General features: G+C 49.4%; 1 protein-coding gene across 6 annotated transcripts in view; it reads left to right on the plus strand.

The window, feature by feature from the left end:
• The window catches only part of UBR4 (ubiquitin protein ligase E3 component n-recognin 4), a 94416-nt gene that overhangs the window by 65916 nt on the left and 12158 nt on the right, over positions 1 to 16342 (plus strand). For all 6 annotated transcript variants that reach the window (XM_077190368.1, XM_077190369.1, XM_054647799.2 and 3 more), the window contains 22 exons: positions 280 to 364; positions 491 to 618; positions 1302 to 1431; positions 1919 to 2076; positions 2547 to 2656; positions 3250 to 3391; positions 4065 to 4146; positions 5649 to 5822; positions 6212 to 6333; positions 7160 to 7357; positions 7488 to 7568; positions 9739 to 9826; positions 10211 to 10338; positions 10748 to 10855; positions 11364 to 11483; positions 12158 to 12348; positions 12643 to 12816; positions 13305 to 13404; positions 14214 to 14432; positions 14675 to 14788; positions 15725 to 15867; positions 16142 to 16267. In XM_077190368.1, coding sequence (XP_077046483.1) covers positions 280 to 364; positions 491 to 618; positions 1302 to 1431; positions 1919 to 2076; positions 2547 to 2656; positions 3250 to 3391; positions 4065 to 4146; positions 5649 to 5822; positions 6212 to 6333; positions 7160 to 7357; positions 7488 to 7568; positions 9739 to 9826; positions 10211 to 10338; positions 10748 to 10855; positions 11364 to 11483; positions 12158 to 12348; positions 12643 to 12816; positions 13305 to 13404; positions 14214 to 14432; positions 14675 to 14788; positions 15725 to 15867; positions 16142 to 16267 — 2921 coding nt within the window. The remainder of the gene's footprint in view (positions 1 to 279; positions 365 to 490; positions 619 to 1301; positions 1432 to 1918; positions 2077 to 2546; positions 2657 to 3249; positions 3392 to 4064; positions 4147 to 5648; positions 5823 to 6211; positions 6334 to 7159; positions 7358 to 7487; positions 7569 to 9738; positions 9827 to 10210; positions 10339 to 10747; positions 10856 to 11363; positions 11484 to 12157; positions 12349 to 12642; positions 12817 to 13304; positions 13405 to 14213; positions 14433 to 14674; positions 14789 to 15724; positions 15868 to 16141; positions 16268 to 16342) is intronic.

Genomic DNA, 16342 nt, shown 5'->3' on the forward strand with positions numbered 1-16342 from the left:
GGCACCCCAGAGCAGACACAGAAATATTCCCAGTGCCCTGGGTTTCCACAGGAAATGACATAAATGTCAGAGTACAGCACAAAATTTTGTGTGCAGGTCCCTGCTGAAGCTTCCTCAGGCAGTTCCCTGCCTTGGCTTTGCTTGTACCTCTCCAGCAGGTCACATCCCCCTAGGTGTGCATGGGATTAAGCTAACCTAGATCCACGTGTTTTGAACCTGAGTTGATTAAAGCTGGGAAGGGCGTGGGGCACCCCAGGACTGGAGCTGTGTGTGTTGCAGGCGAGCAGCCTCCAGTACGAGATGCTGCTGCTGACAGACTCCATCTCCAAGGAGGACAGCTGCTGGGAGCTGCGCCTGCGCTGCGGTGAGTGCCGGCCCGGCAAGGGCAGCATTTCCACCTCTGAACCCACTTCAGGTGCTGCCCAGAGCTGTGCAGGTGTGTCCTGTCTGCAGCTCTCCCAGGATAATGAACAGCCCTGTCTGCTTTCAGCTCTCAGCCTCTTCCTGATGGCAGTGAACATCAAGACCCCGGTGGTTGTTGAAAACATCACCCTCATGTGCCTGCGCATCCTCCAGAAGCTCATCAAGCCACCTGCTCCAACCAGCAAGAAAAACAAGGTACTGCCTTCAGGCTGAGCAGAACGTTGAGAATTTGCTGATTGAAGTCTGGCACGCTGATCTCAGTGAGGAATCAGTGTGTGAGGAAGCCAGGACTTGATTTTCCTGGTCTCTGTTCCTAGGGAAGCACAAGCCCTGTGACTCTGATCATTACGCACTGCAAATTACAGATGACTCCTTTCTGTTTTTCACTGGCTTTTGGTGACTTTGACCACAGCTGTTGAGGGTCCCCTCAGATCTGAGGTATAGGGAAAGAGCTACTTCAAAGCCACAGCTTGGTTATTTTGGGCAGGCTTTAGGCTTTCAGCAGCTTTGTAGAATCAGAATAATTTGAAAGAATTAAGTACTTTTGACTCAGAATTTTAAATACAAAGCTACAGTTCTCATTAAAATATATTGATTGATTGCTGTTGATTTTCATTCAAGGATTAGATTTGCAGGAGAGAAGGTATTTTTCTGCTTTGATCTGCCTGTCTGATAATCACAGATGGATGTCAGAGATGGGTTTACTGATATTTCAGTAGGAACTGGAATATCTCTCTTAGTTCCCCATTAACAGACACTCTATTACCCTCCTGCTGTCCAAGAGCTGCATTTGCCTCTTCATGGCCCAGCCCCAGGGGTGGCTCTTTGGGAGCAGACTGTGGCTTTCTGAAGAATCACAGAGCTTTTTGATTTGTTAGGATGTGCCCATGGATGCTCTCACCACTGTGAAGCCTTACAGCAATGAAATCCATGCACAGGCTCAGCTGTGGCTCAAGAGGGACCCCAAGGCATCATATGAAGCTTGGAAGAAGTGCCTCCCTGCCAGAGGTAACCCCTGTGCCTGTGACCTGCTGCAGTTCTGTGCAGGAACATGTGTGTCCCCACATTTAATAAGGAATGTGCTTCTGTGGAGTTGGGTTTGCTTCTGTCCTTCTGTGTCATCTGATTCCATCCTCACATTTAGTCCTTAGAGTTGTAGCACTGACTTTTCTGGGCTGGGTGCCTCAAACCTTAAACAGAAAATGCTCTGTGCCCAAAGAGAATCAGGGACTGTAAAAAATGAAACTTGTTGCTTATTGAAATTGATAGCAGCCAGCTGGAAAGCTGATGGGATTCCTTGAGAGAGGCTCTGGGATTTGCATGAGGCTTGGAACTGAGCATGGCTCCACAGGAGTGAAAATGGCAGCAGGAGGAGATGGGAAGCACTCAGTTCCCAGCTGGAGTTTGGAGAGTTCCAGTAGGAACACAAAACTACTCTGGCAGTTTGCAGCTCATGCCTGCTGACAGTTCTCTTGGGCTCTGCTCAACACTGCAGGTGCAGATGCCAACGGGAAAACTCCCAGCAAAGCTGAGCTTCACCAGCTCTACTTGTCAGAAAAATACGTCTGGAAGTGGAAGCAGTTCATGAGTCGCCGTGGGAAGAGAACTTGTCCCCTGGATCTCAAGCTGAGACACAACAATTGGCTGAGACAGGTAAAGGTGGGGAGAGCCCGGGGCAGGGTTCAGTCACACACTGGGGGTGCTTTGCTGCAGCTCCTCTGCAGGGCTGTCTGGGCAGGCTGGCACTCACTGGCTCTGGTTCCAAGGCAGGTTTGCAGCTGTGCTCCCCTAGAAATGCTGCACCAAACGTTGATCTGGGAGTCTGTGGGTTCCTAAACTCTGAACCTTTGACTGCCACGGTGCTCCTGTGCCTGATGGGCTGCACTTCTGAGGGTCCTGGAGCAAAGCTTTGCTTCCTGTGTGTGTGGACCAGCAGGTCCATGCACTCTTTAAACACTTTGGTGCTGAGCAGAGCAGGAATTGTCACAGAACCAAGTGTTGGGAGAACAAGAAAACACTGCCACCAGGTCACCCAACAGCCCCTGTGTTCTGCCTTCTTGTGAGCTGTCACAAATTCATCTGTGCCCATGGGTCTGACCTGGCTTTTCCTGCCCCTGGCCCAGGTGCTGTTCACTCCTGCCACCCAGGCTGCCAGGCAGGCTGCCTGCACCATCGTGGAGGCCCTGGCCACCATCCCCAGCAGGAAGCAGCAGGTCCTGGATCTCCTCACCAGGTATTGCAGTGCTGCCACACCTGGCAGCTCCACCAGTGTTTGTCTTCAGTTCCCATCAGAATCTCTCCCTTCTTGCAGCTTTTCTCACACCTCTCACTGTGTACCTGCAGTTCAGGGGTCTTTTTGAGCTGGATTTTTCAGCTTAATTAGCTGGGAGGGTATGGATTTGGGGAGAGTTGGGGTTTGCTGGCAATGAGCTCTTGCAGTCTGTACTTTTTCCAGAAGTAAGGATCAGCTGTTCAGCTCTGTGGCCAACATTTCCCCTGCCTCTTCAATGGCAGAAAAATAGAGTGAACTCTGTTCCACCTGCTGTGACATACCTTAGCCCAGCTCATGCTGATAGCACAGTCAACTCCTTCTGGGGACAAATACTGATTTAGCCAGCAAGGAATGAATATCAGTGATGCTGTTAGCAAGGACACCTCACTGCCTAGGAGATGATGGATGGATGGATGGATGGATGGATGGATGGATGGATGGATGGATGGATGGATGGATGGATTTATTTCTGGAGGCTTTTTCCTCCTTTCCACAGTGTCCTTAGGCTGGAATGTCAGCTCTTTGGGTTATCAGCTTGTATTTCTCTTTCCCAGCTACCTGGATGAGCTGAGCATTGCTGGTGAATGTGCTGCTGAGTACCTGGCCCTGTATCAGAAGCTCATCAAACCTGCCCACTGGAAGGTGTACCTGGCAGCCAGAGGGGTTCTGCCCTACATTGGCAGCCTCATCACCAAGGTATGGATTTGTGTGCAGGAAATGACCTGTTAGCTTGGCTTTTTTTGCCTTTGAAATTCCATCCCTTTGTTCAGTGCCCTGTTGCTGACCCTGCCAAGATTCTCAAGTTCACTCTTCAGTGCTGGTACCTCTGAACAGAGGGGGAGCCACGGGGGGGTTTTAGCCCCAGCTGGAGAATTCCTCAGCACTTGAATTAACTGCTCTGGGATTGTCAATATTGCTGCACTGCCTTGGCACTGGATCTGTTGTGCAGCTCCCAGGCTGGGCTCTGAGAACCCTTAGGGACAGGGGAGGATCAGGTGTGCTGCCATTGCTGGAGAAATGGGAATTACAGCCTTTGGAGAGGCTGCACTCTGGGTTTACAGTGTTCAGAGTGGTGGGAGTTTTCTGTGGGGGTCCCTGCTGCACTCCAGAGGGGCAGGTGGCACTCTCCATATCAGTGGTGGCTGTGAGTGCTCCTGGAGGGCCACTAGAGCCAAGCAGTGCTAGCAGGGAGAAAATGAGAGGGATATTTGTGGCAGGTTTCCTCTCCTTTTCCCCTTCCCTCCCTGCTGTTGCAGTTGTGCTTTCAGTTTCTGATTTCTTTGCACCCTGTGTTAGACACCCCAAAGGTTGTTGGCATTGCAGGGCCATCTTGGCCTAACAGGCTGTTAATGATTTTAATTCTTTTCAGGAAATAGCTCGTTTGCTGGCCTTGGAGGAAGCAACTCTGAGCACGGATTTGCAGCAGGGATATGCCCTGAAGAGTCTCACAGGTATTCAGTGGGCCTGCAGCAGAGTTAGAGCTGGTGATCATTGTTCTCTAACAGCTGTGGCAGAATTTCAGAGATCTCATTCAGCTGTGTTGCCATTGTCAGCACTGGATTTTTGCCATCATTTAGCACTTAATCTCTAAATGGATTTTTCCATATTTTTTTTTTGTGGTCAGTAAGAGTTTTTAGCTGAACTGTGGTAACATACCAGGCAAGCTTCATCATTTCACTTTATTACCTAATCCCTGGCACCACTGTAAACACTGCTGCTTTATTCCTACCTGTTGTTCTTACCTCCCTATTCTATGGGAGCTTTTCTTTTATCTTCTAGGGTGTATACCCTTTTACAAAAATGTGTTGGAAATGGAAATACCTCATGAACTAGATCATTGTTTTTTGTATCCTCTTTCACATTCTTCAGCCATTAATGGGTGAATCCATAAAGCCTGGCTTCTTGCAAGAAGCAGCATGTTGATCAGTGTGTCATGGGAAAGAATCCTTGTGTTTGCTGATTCTTTGCTTTATTGTAGGAGTGACCAGTTTGCTGATGTCACTGATAAGTCATTTCACATCATCAGAGGTATTAGAAGTATTACAAGAGGAGCAATCATCTGCTTTTGGAATAGCTTGTGACAGGAAAATGCCAAAGAGTGCAGAATTTTGTATCAAGCACACAGGAAACTCCTTAGGCCCTTTCCTCATTCCCAAACTATTTTTCATATGTTACAATTTACAAGCCAGGCCAAGGCTTTTGCCTGCAACCACCCAGTTCACAGGAGTGAGCTTTAAACCCCATGCTGATGGGAGCTGGAACAAGCCATTTTTATGATACTGTGCTCTGTTTGCTGCTATGAAATTTAGAAATCAAATTCTCTTTCAGCTGCCTTGTGGGGGTCCCAGTTGCCAGGGTACCAGTTGTGGGTTTCTCTGGGTCTGGACTGAAGGCACTTGAGACAGTAATTCATGTTGGGACTCAGGTGTTCATTATTTCTTATCAGTAAAGCAGCCTCACAACCATGAGTTCAGCAGCAAGGCACAAATGGCTAATTATCTATTGTTACAAGGTCTTTTAAGACTAAATTATCCAATTAAGAGCTGACACCTAGATTATTTTCCCTTTTAACCCAATAACTGATCCCAAAGAGCCCCCAATGCAGACTTTTCTGCCCAATCACAAAATGCCACCCAACCCATGGAGAAGGAGGAAGAAGAAGCATGAAGAAGAAACCCAGGACAACACCCTGTGCCCTCCATCTTGCTGCCATCCACAACAGAGTAAAAATCCCCAAACCTCAATTTCTCACCCAGTGATCCACCTGCACTACTCTCTATAATCTATTGCACACTTTTGTGGATTCCAGTCTATCTTGAAGTCTGGGAAACTTTCTCCATGGATGAGGGTCAGAGTCAGTGCTGCCCTGGGGGTCAGGGCACCCCAGAGCAGACTCAGAAATATTCCCAGTGCCCTGGGTTTCCACACTGCCTGAATTTCTGTGTCTTTCTAGGTCTTCTCTCCTCCTTTGTGGAGGTGGAGTCCATCAAAAGGCACTTCAAGAGCCGCCTGGTGGGCACAGTGCTCAATGGCTACCTGTGCCTGAGGAAGCTGGTGGTGCAGAGGACAAAGCTGATTGATGAGACCCAGGACATGCTGCTGGAGATGCTGGAGGACATGACAACGGGTAAAAACCACCTCTGTTCCATAAATCCAGCCTTGGGATCAACCAAGATGGAAAAGCAGAACAGCCACACAACTTCTCTAAATGACTGCTGTAATCAGGGGGGTTTATGGCTTCCAGTATTTTCTCTTGGCACAAAGCAGTTGAACAGCATTCCTAGTCACCTCTTATTTTCCAGGAATCTCAGCCTCCTCATTTTTATGGGGCTGTTTTAGTGCAGCCCAGCCATGCAGAGTAACCCTACCAAAGAAATACCATTGGTGTGGATTCCAAAAGGAGAGAGCACCGAATTGTGGGGCTGGCTGCAGAAGGATTTACTGCATGTGCTGAGTTAAAGTGGAATCTATAAAATTGACTGCAGTGTCCATTTCAAAGCTTCCTTTTCTTGGCAGGCACAGAGTCAGAGACCAAGGCGTTCATGGCTGTGTGCATAGAGACTGCCAAGCGTTACAGCCTCGATGACTACAGGACCCCAGTGTTCATCTTTGAGAGGCTCTGCAGCATCATCTACCCTGTGAGTGGGGCAGGGGCACACTGCCTGCACAGAGCCTGCAGTGCTTTGGGAAGGGCCTAAAGATTGTCCAGTCCCACCCTCTGCCATGGCAGTGACACCTTCCATGACCCCAGGATGTTCTGAGCCCTGGCCAGCCCAGCCTTGGACATTTGCAGGGATCCAGGGGCAGCCACAGCTTCTCTGGGCACCCTGTGCCAGGGCCTGCCCACTCTTCCCAATATCTGACCTAAATTTCCCCTTGTCCTGTCACTCCAGCTCCTGATGAAAAGTCTCTCTCTGGCTTTCCTGTAGCCCCTTCAGACCCTGGAAGGTGTTGTGGGGTCTCCACACAACCTTCTCCTCTCCAGGCTGAGCATTCCCAACTCTCTCAGCCTGTCTCCATAGGGGAGGTGCTCCAGTGCCCTGAGCAACTCTGTGGCCTCCTCTGCACATGCTCCAGCAGTTTCATGTCCTTTTTTTGTTGAGGGTCACAAGAACTGTGAGCAGTGCTCCAGGTGAGGTCTCGTGATAGAGGAGGAGAATCACCACCAAGCACCTCTAGCAGCCCTAGATTTGTTCCTTTTTCCCAGGAGCAGCAGTGTCTGCAGTCATGATTCACCATTAGCCAGTGGACACCTGTACCCCAGTGTATCCCTTTGGGGGGTTCAGGTTCCCTGAGGAATTTGGTTACTCAGTGATCCTGGCCATCCTCTGAGTGTGCCATGCAGAGCAGATGCACCAGCGGGGAAAGGACTGAAGGTTTAGGAACATTCTCCCATTAAAATGCAGGAATGGGAGCATGGTTAAGGAAAAACTTACTCACTCTGTCTCTGCTGCTGCTCTTTAGGAGGAGAATGAAGTCACTGAGTTCTTTGTCACTCTGGAGAAAGATCCCCAGCAGGAAGATTTCCTGCAGGGCAGGATGCCAGGGAATCCCTACAGCAGTAACGAGCCTGGCATCGGGCCCCTCATGAGGGACATCAAGAACAAGATCTGCCAGGACTGTGACCTGGTGGCTCTGCTGGAGGATGACAGTGGGATGGAGGTGAGAATTTCTGGAGGTGGGGATTGCTTGCACAGACCTGTGGGATGCTGGTTTTGGGCAGCTGGTGGTTGCTGGGGTGGTGATGTAACAACCTGAGCTTGTTCTTGACTTGTTCTTCTCTCCCTTTCAGCTTTTGGTGAACAACAAGATCATCAGTCTGGATCTGCCTGTGGCTGAGGTCTACAAGAAGGTGTGGTGTCCCACAAACGAGGTGTGTGTTACCTTTGTACAAGTTAGCAGCACAGAGCACCTGTCCTTCACATCAACAAAAAAAAAAAACGGGGAAAAATCAAAACCACACGCGTCAGGATTTATTTCCTGGCATATAATTTATTGGGTGTAACTGCTCAGCAACTTTTGGTGCTCTGTTAGGACAGATTGTGCATGGCCCTGCAACGTGAGTGATTGCAGAGCACTGCCCCAGGTGAGCTGTGTCCTGTGTCACACGTGACTCTTCCTGAGGAACAGCTTTCCCTGTGTTCCCTGGGGAGAGCTGAACGTTCCAGTGCCTTTCAGAGCACATTTCACACTCCATCTGCACACAAAAGTTTTGTGTGTGTGCACACAGGGACACCAGACTGCTCCATCAGTCTGTGCCTCAGGGGTGAACCCAAGTTATTTATGCACAGAGCATCCAGTGCTTCTCCATATTTGCACTTCTGCTCTCATGTTTTCCATCAGGATCTCAAGCACTTGGCAGATTCATCCTTTTTTTGTTTTTCATTTTATGTGTTGTGTGTTTTTCATGTGAAGAAATGGACCCAGCAGTCTTAAGGGTCCAGTCCACCATGTCATACTGAGCTTGTTCAGAGGTGGATGTGGTCCAGAACAAGCTCTTCCCTTCTTTCCTTGTGACCATTCAAATAAACTCCCACTGAGACCATCAGGCTCAAGCTTGCCCACTACAAATATATTTTTAGAGGCCCTTGAGATCATAAAACAAGACTGATTTGCCCAGCATTTCTTGGTCATTCCTCATTTCCTCCTGCCCTCAAATCACCTTTGAAACCTCCATTTCCTGAAGCCATTTGTGGGAAGAATTCAAACAAAGTGCCAGTTAGCAGTGAATGATGATAAAATGGGTCTCATTAAGCTTTATTTCAGGAACAAAGCCTTCAGTACTGCAAAATCAAGCCCAAACCTTGTGACAGTGATAATTTTTTAACAAGGTACCAACTTGGAAAGGGAGACGAGGCACTGGTGTTAATCTGTGAGTTCTGATTTGAATTCTGATCGAGTGGCTGGTGGGAATGTTCCCCATGCTGCCCCTGGAGGAGCTGTTCCCGTGGGATGCTGGGCGTGCAGCTCTCCCGGGAGGGAAGCAGCTCTGCTGCTGAAAGGCAGAGTTTGCTCAGCATTCCTGAGGATGAACAGCTTTCATCTGTCTTCCTTTGTGAGCACCTCCTGGAGCCGCAGCTCCGTTCCCTGGGAGCGACAGGCTCACAAGAAACGCAACCTCAGGCCCCTTTTTGTTTCCCTTGTCTCTCAGTGGCTTTTTTTGTTCATCTGCCGTTTTACCAGGGCCCCTGTGGTGTTAATTGCTGGTCGCCAGCGTGGCCTTTGAGCAGATCTTCCCCCCGGGGCTTTCCCTGTGCTTATGTATTTGCTGTGACATTAAGCACTGCTTATTCCACATTAGGCTTAGCACGATCCCTGACAGGTTTTCTCTTGCAAGGTCTCCTGCTCCCAAATCTGGGATTTTTCTTTTCTGCTTTTTATTCAGACCTATGGATTAAAAATGGAAAGTTTTGTGATATGCTGTCAGTATTTCCAGCTGGAAATGCATCTGGAAAAGTGTCCCTTTCTCAGGGTAAAAGCACAGCTTCTTGGCTGTATCAGTGATGTACTGTCTTACTGAAAGCTCATTAAATTGCCTTTTACTCCTCTTCCATTTGCCATCACTGCAGATTTTATCTGTTTGAAAGCTTTCATCCAATTAGCCTGTCCTGCTTCATTTCCTGGGCTGTGCCTGTTCCCTGTATTTCCCAGGTATGCTGTGCCATACCCTCAGAGGAGAGGTTGCCATGGAAAGCAGGTGAACCCATTTTCCATGGCTGCATCTTTCACTGGTGCTGAAGGAAAGCTGGAGGAGATGGAAGAGACTGTTTATCACCAGTCTGTCAATTAACTGGCAATGCCAAGAAAAGCTGGGCAGACCAAGGGATGAGTTACTGATGTTTTTGCAGGTGGCTCTGCTGTTGTTTTTAATTCATCTCAGGAAGGGGAGAATGAGGGAGTGAAAGATTTCCCCGTGCTACCATCAGCAGGTGGAACAGCACGAGGGAGAGCTGGGGCTGGAGTGTCTGTACACACTGAAACCAGAACCAGCCTTGTGTCCAAGTGCCCAGAGACAGAATGAACAAAAAGCTCTGCTCTTGCAGGGAGAGCCCATGAGGATCATTTACCGCATGCGGGGGTTACTGGGAGATGCCACGGAGGAATTCATCGAGTCCCTCGACTCCACCACTGGTAATGCATTTGTCTGCTGAAAGCTGGGATTAGATTTGAAATCTGAGGTTTGCTGCAGAGCAATGACATTATTATCCTCACAGCAGTGAGCTTAAAGTTGATTGACGTTGCTTTTGCAGCATTTACCTGCTTCACCTCGAGTGAAGGAGGATTTTAGCAGCGCTTTAAAGCTGTGCTTCAGATGTGAGCACTTGCTTGGCACGGGGACCATTCTGCCCAGCCCTTCTTCATATCTCTGCTCTTAATTCTTTTTGAATTCAATACAACTGAAGTGACTGGCATTGCTGGGAAATGTGTGCTGCTCTGCTCTCCATTTCTGCTCCCACTGCACGAGCGTGTCCCGCTGTGGCTGCTCCTGTCCTCACTGCTGTGTCTGTCCTGCAGATGAGGAGGAGGATGAGGAAGAAGTGTATAAGATGGCAGGGGTGATGGCCCCATGTGGAGGCCTGGAGTGCATGCTCAACAGACTGACTGGCATCAAGGACTTCAAACAGGGCCGGCACCTCTTAACCGTGAGTCTCCCTTTGGCACCGGGGTCAGGAGTTATGGGGAGGAAAATTCCACAGACATCCCTGAGGTTTAGACAATCTCCCTTGAGCTGGAGCAGCTCTTTCCCTCTCCTGTTCTTTCTGGGTAACAATTCCTTACAAAACTTGAAATGTCTAGAACCCGAGGAGTTGGTAAGACTAAATCCTGTCTTCTTGGAAGAATTGTTTTCTGCCTTGGCCATATCTGAAAACCAAAGCTGTGCTAAGAGATATAAATATACATATATGTGTAGAGATGTAAAAATCTGGGGTGTACTGTATCCCAGCAGTCTGGATATCAGATCTATTACTGTATTAAACTATTACTTCACTTTCAGCAAAATCCCCCCTCGTTGTGGAGTCCCACAGAGAATCCCTTTGCTGTATTTTGCAGGTGCTGTTAAAACTCTTCAGTTACTGTGTGAAGGTGAAAATAAACCGGCAGCAGCTGGTCAAGCCAGAGATGAACACTTTGAATGTCATGCTGGGGACTCTCAACTTGGTAAGAACAACCTTGACTTCCAGAAGTTTTTTTTTCCATGGATTCCAATGAGTTTAAGCTACTTCTGACTGCCCTGCTGCCTTGTGACAACTACAGGAGATGGGAAATGTTGCTGTGCTGGCACTGCAAATTATCCTTTGGACATTCCTTATCTTTTATGGGTGGGAGTGTGGGGGCAGTTAAACCAGCTGGTGTTCCAGTGCCCCTTCCCACCTCAAACCAGTGACTGCTGGTGTTCCAGTGCCCCTTCCCACCTCAAACCAGTCACTGCTGGTGTTCCAGGGACTGCTCCCACCTCAAACCAGTCACTGCTGGTGTTCCAGTGCCCCTTCCCACCTCAAACCAGTGACTGCTGGTGCTCCAGTGCCCCTTCCCACCTCAAACCAGTGACTGCTGGTGCTCCAGTGCCCCTTCCCACCTCAAACCAGTCACTGCTGGTGTTCAGGGACTGCTCCCACCTCAAACCAGTGACTGCTGCTGTTCCTCTGAGCACCCCCATGTCTTGCAGGCTCTGGTGGCTGAGCAGGAGAGCAAGGACAGTGGGGGAGCAGCAGTGGCAGAGCAGGTGCTCAGCATCATGGAGATCATTCTGGATGAATCCAACGCGGAGCCCCTGAGCGAGGACAAGGTGAGTGGCTCCTTCCCCTGGGGTTCAGGGCTTGCACAGCCCTGCTCACAGGGATGCTGAGCTCCAGGAGCTGGAGGGGAGTGCTGATGGAGTCTGACCCTCGTTACACTTCTGGCAGGTCTTAGCAGGCCTTGGGGAAGGGCTCAAGGAGGGCCCTGAACCAAAAGCACTGCGAGGCTGTGTCAGGATGAGTCTTGCATGGTTGGGTGAGGGTTGTTAGGCACTGCTTGGATCCTTTCCTGCCTGTTTTGGGCCATGGGCCAGTGAGAGACAAGAAAAGACACAGCTTGGCCTTGTTTTTTGGAGTGTTTTTGTATGTGTTGAAAACATGATTGATTTTCCAGCTAATTGAGAATAAAACTGTATCTCATCTAGACTGAGAACAAGAAGAGCTTCTCACTCATCTTTTGAAGCTGTGGGTGAACAGGAATCTGGTGTGCTTTGGGTTGGAATTATTAGGCTTTTGGCTGGAAAATGCTTGAACAGCACGTGGAATAAGCCAAGTGTCAGCTAGAGGGGTTGGTGCAGCCATTCCACGAGACCTCTGGGATGAGACTTGAGTTTTATTTTTATCAGTGACTACCCCTTCACAAGAGGAGTAGCCCACCAGCTCCCAGAGTGAGAATTTTCTTGTCAATTTATTGAATATAAATCCTGCTGCTTTTGCTTCACAGGGCAACCTCCTCCTCACAGGGGACAAGGACCAGCTGGTGATGCTGCTGGACCAGATCAACAGCACCTTTGTGCGCTCCAACCTGAGCGTGCTGCAGGGGCTGCTGCGCATCATCCCCTACCTGTCCTTCGGGGAGATGGAGAAGATGCAGATCCTGGTGGATCGCTTCAAGCCCTACTGTAACTTTGATAAGTACGTTGGCACAGCTCAGCTAAAAGCACCTGAAATGGCTTCTACTGACACGTCCCTGCCTTCATTTCCTCATTGATGCTGCTCCAGTCTAATGCCAGGCTTCAGCTTCAGTTCTTCTTTCACTTTCAAGCTAGTTTTGAAATAAAAGTGTGAGCTCTAGCTTGAGGAATAGGTCTTCAGAGAGTACTTTGAGATGACAGGGGCCTGAATAGCTTTTCTGAGTCTCTGAGCTGGGGCAGGTACAGCATTCAGTTAGAATTACAGGCAGAGTTACCATCTCTTCTCTTTGTTCAGGTATGATGAGGAGCACAGTGGAGATGATAAAGTTTTCCTGGATTGCTTCTGTAAAATAGCAGCAGGAATAAAGAACAACAGCAATGGCCATCAGCTGAAAGATCTCATCCTGCAGAAGGGGATTACACAGAATGCCCTGGATTACATGAAAAAGCACATTCCAAGTGCAAAGAAGTAAGAGTCACTCTTTAATGTGTGTGGTTAATGTGTGTGACTGCCCTGGACATCCTCCTCATCCCATCACCACAACCTCCCAAGAAATCCATGAACAAGTGCCCATTCAGGAGCATTCAGAGCTGTGATGCAGAGGTCTGGTGAGGCAGTGCACATATAGGGATGACCTAAAAACCCTGAAATCTTCCCATTTGATACCCATCCAAGCTGATTTCTTGGATATCTCAATCCTTGTGTTTCCTGCCTGTTCCCTCCCGTTGCACAGCAACAGAGTTTTTGCTGTTGGTAGCCAACTCATGAACACAAATCCCCAGGCTCAGAGCTGGCACTGTGGCTGTGCACAGCATGGGAGTGGGAGTGTGACCGTCCCTTCATTAATGAGCTGAGCAGGGACACGGGGGAGGGAGGGAGGGAGTGTTCCCTGCAGCCTGGAGCCATGCTGCTGTCTGGGACACTCCCTCAGCTGCTGCCTTTTGTGTTCCATGCAGTTTGGATGCAGACATATGGAAGAGGTTCTTATCTCGACCTGCACTTCCTTTTATCCTGCGCCTGCTCCGAGGCCTGGCGACGCAGCACCCTGCAACGCAGGTGAGCCCAGGGCACTGGCACTCTGCTCTGGGGCTGCAGCTGAGCAGAAATTCCTCTAAGACCTGGTTCTACACTCATTCTTCTTGGGTTTTGTTTTGCCATCCTCATCACAGTTAGAACAGTTTTGCTCACACTTTTTTCTGCTGGAAGATTTTGGTTCTAGTCTAAAGGGAATTCTGTTTGGGGGATAGAGCAGAGAGAAAATCCAGTTCTCCTTGGCTTACCTCTTATAAGAATGTGAAATTCTTATAAGAATTGCTGATTCTGTTGGAAATCTCAAAGTAGGCATAGGTATGGAAGCTGTTCAGGTATTCCCTGGGCAAGTTCTGCCTTTGCAGAGCATCCTCTGAGTTTTGTGTGTCACATGACAATATTGGGAACATGACTCTGTGTCTTTGTCTTGATGCCTTGAGCCTCTGCTGGGCAGCTTCAGGCATCATCTGGAAAAGTCTGAGATTCTGATTTGAATATTTCCTCCTGCTGTGTGGTGTGAGATTGACATACAGTGTGAAGAGAAGGTAATTATTGATAAGCTCCTCAGGATGTCATTGTTGGTGTTTGAAGGCATCAATACAATGTCTTATCACAAAATAAACATTTTATCCGACATCCCCATGTGAGCTGGTAATGACCAGTGGAGAGGCAAATTGCCCCAGAATTACACACAGTTTTTAGGGCCCAGGAGCATTAAAAAGAAGGAGCAGTTGTTGCAGCTCAGTGCTCTGCCCAGCTGTGCCCTGGGATCAGCAGGGACAGTCACTGTCCTGAGTCCCCTCCTCCTGAGCAGTGCTGTGTTCCCATGCCCCCAGGTGCTAATAGGAACAGACTCCATCTCCAACCTGCACAAACTGGAGCAGGTGTCGAGTGATGAAGGCATTGGGACGTTGGCAGAGAACCTCCTGGAGGCTCTGAGGGAGCACCCCGAGGTGAACAAGAAGATCGACGCCGCGCGGAAGGAGACGCGCGCCGAGAAGAAGAGGATGGCCATGGCCATGAGGCAGAAGGCCCTGGGCACCCTGGGCATGACGGTAATGGCTGGGTGCTCTGCTCCTTCAGGGGTTTTCCTTCCTGCCCTGCTCAAGCTGCCTCAGCAGGAAGTGTGTGAAGGGATTTATTGATGGATATTGCAGAGCTCCAGCCCTCCTGTTTGCCTGGTGCTGCCAGGAGGGAACAGAGCTGCTGGGAGATGGGATGGGCATTCCAGTGCCAGTGGTGGGCATGGCATGGTTTGTCATTGTTTTTAACCTGCTTGAGCTTTTCTCTCTTCCAGACAAACGAGAAGGGCCAGGTGGTGACCAAGACTGCACTGCTCAAACAAATGGAGGAGCTGATAGAGGAGCCAGGACTGACCTGCTGCATCTGCCGGGAGGGATACAAGTTCCAGGTACTGGGGGCTAAGAGTTCTGCATAGTGGGAGCTAAGAGGTCCAGGTCATGGGAGCTAAAAGTTCCAGGTCATGGGAGCTAAGAGGTCCAGGTCATGGGAGCTGAAAGTTCCAGATCGTGGGAGGTAAGAGTTCCAGGTAGTGGGAGCTGAGAGTTCCAGGTAATGGTGACAGGAGATTGAAGTTCCAGGTGAAGGGAAACACATTTTCAGAGCCCTCAGCTCCTATGGGGACTTGCCAGTAGCTGGTTGCACAAGTGCTGGCACTGGAAGATCAGGAAGTCTCAGGGTTGGTTCTTCAGATCAGTAATTCCAGAGGTGGCTGGGAAAGGAAAGTGAGAGCTGGAAAAACACAGGACCAGTTTACGTTTGAGGTCGATATTGATGCAAGGAACCCTGAAAGGGGGAATAACATGCCCTGACTCTGTGATTCAGAAGGTTGAACAAGTGCTTTATTAAGCTATGTTATATTATACTACATACTATACTAATACTATACTAAACTATACTAAACAACAACCTGTGACCCTTTCCAACAGTCACAACACAGCTTTGACCTAATTGGTCAATCAGTCAAAACAACCATCACCAGTGTCCAATTAACAAATCCCTTTTCAGCAAACAATCTGCATAACACATTCCACATGTGCCAAACAACAGATGCAGCAAGTGAAGATAAGAATTGATTTCTTCTTTCCCTGAGCTTTCTCACTGCCTTCCCCAGGAAAAATCTTGGGAGGGAGAATTAATGTCTCTCTCTGTTCAAAGAGTATGTGAATACCATAAGGTTGGGACTGGGAGAGGTTCAATTCAGTGTGGTGTGGAAAGAGCAGGAGATGAGTTGCAGAGCTTGCTAAGGCAGCTGTGGGGTGGGAAGAGCAGAGATGTGTCCTGTGCAGAGCTGAGTGCTTGCTAAGGCAGCTGTGTGTCCTTGCAGCCCACCAAGGTGCTGGGGATTTACACCTTCACCAAGCGCGTGGCGCTCGAGGAGTTTGAGAACAAGCCCCGCAAGCAGCAGGGCTACAGCACCGTGTCCCACTTCAACATCGTGCACTATGACTGCCACCTGGCAGCTGTCAGGTACGTGTGCCCACAGCCACACAGCCCCACAGCCCCACAGCCTGGCCTGGAGGCCTTTCCAGCTGGTTTGGGATCACTGTGGGACTCTGGGTGGGCTGGGTTGTTGATCACTTTGCAGGGCTTCTCCATCAGGGTTTGCTTTAAGACTGCTCTGGCCTGGACTCTGCCAGGTCCAGCATTGAGAGAAGCTGTGGAATTGTCATTTTTGGGATGTTTCCTTAGACAAAAGCTTGCATCCTCCTGACTTGCCTGGTGTGCTCTGTCTCTTGTGCAGACTCGCTCGGGGCCGTGAGGAGTGGGAGAGTGCAGCCCTGCAAAATGCCAACACCAAGTGCAATGGGCTCCTGCCAGTGTGGGGGCCCCACGTGCCAGAGTCTGCTTTTGCCACGTGCTTGGCACGGTGAGTACAGGCAGGTTCTTCCCCAGGTGATTGCATCTGGGTGAGTCAGATCCTTGCCACACACTCCCCTGAAAT

This window comes from Agelaius phoeniceus, chromosome 24, assembly GCF_051311805.1.
Source record: "Agelaius phoeniceus isolate bAgePho1 chromosome 24, bAgePho1.hap1, whole genome shotgun sequence".
Classification (NCBI taxonomy): domain Eukaryota; kingdom Metazoa; phylum Chordata; class Aves; order Passeriformes; family Icteridae; genus Agelaius; species Agelaius phoeniceus.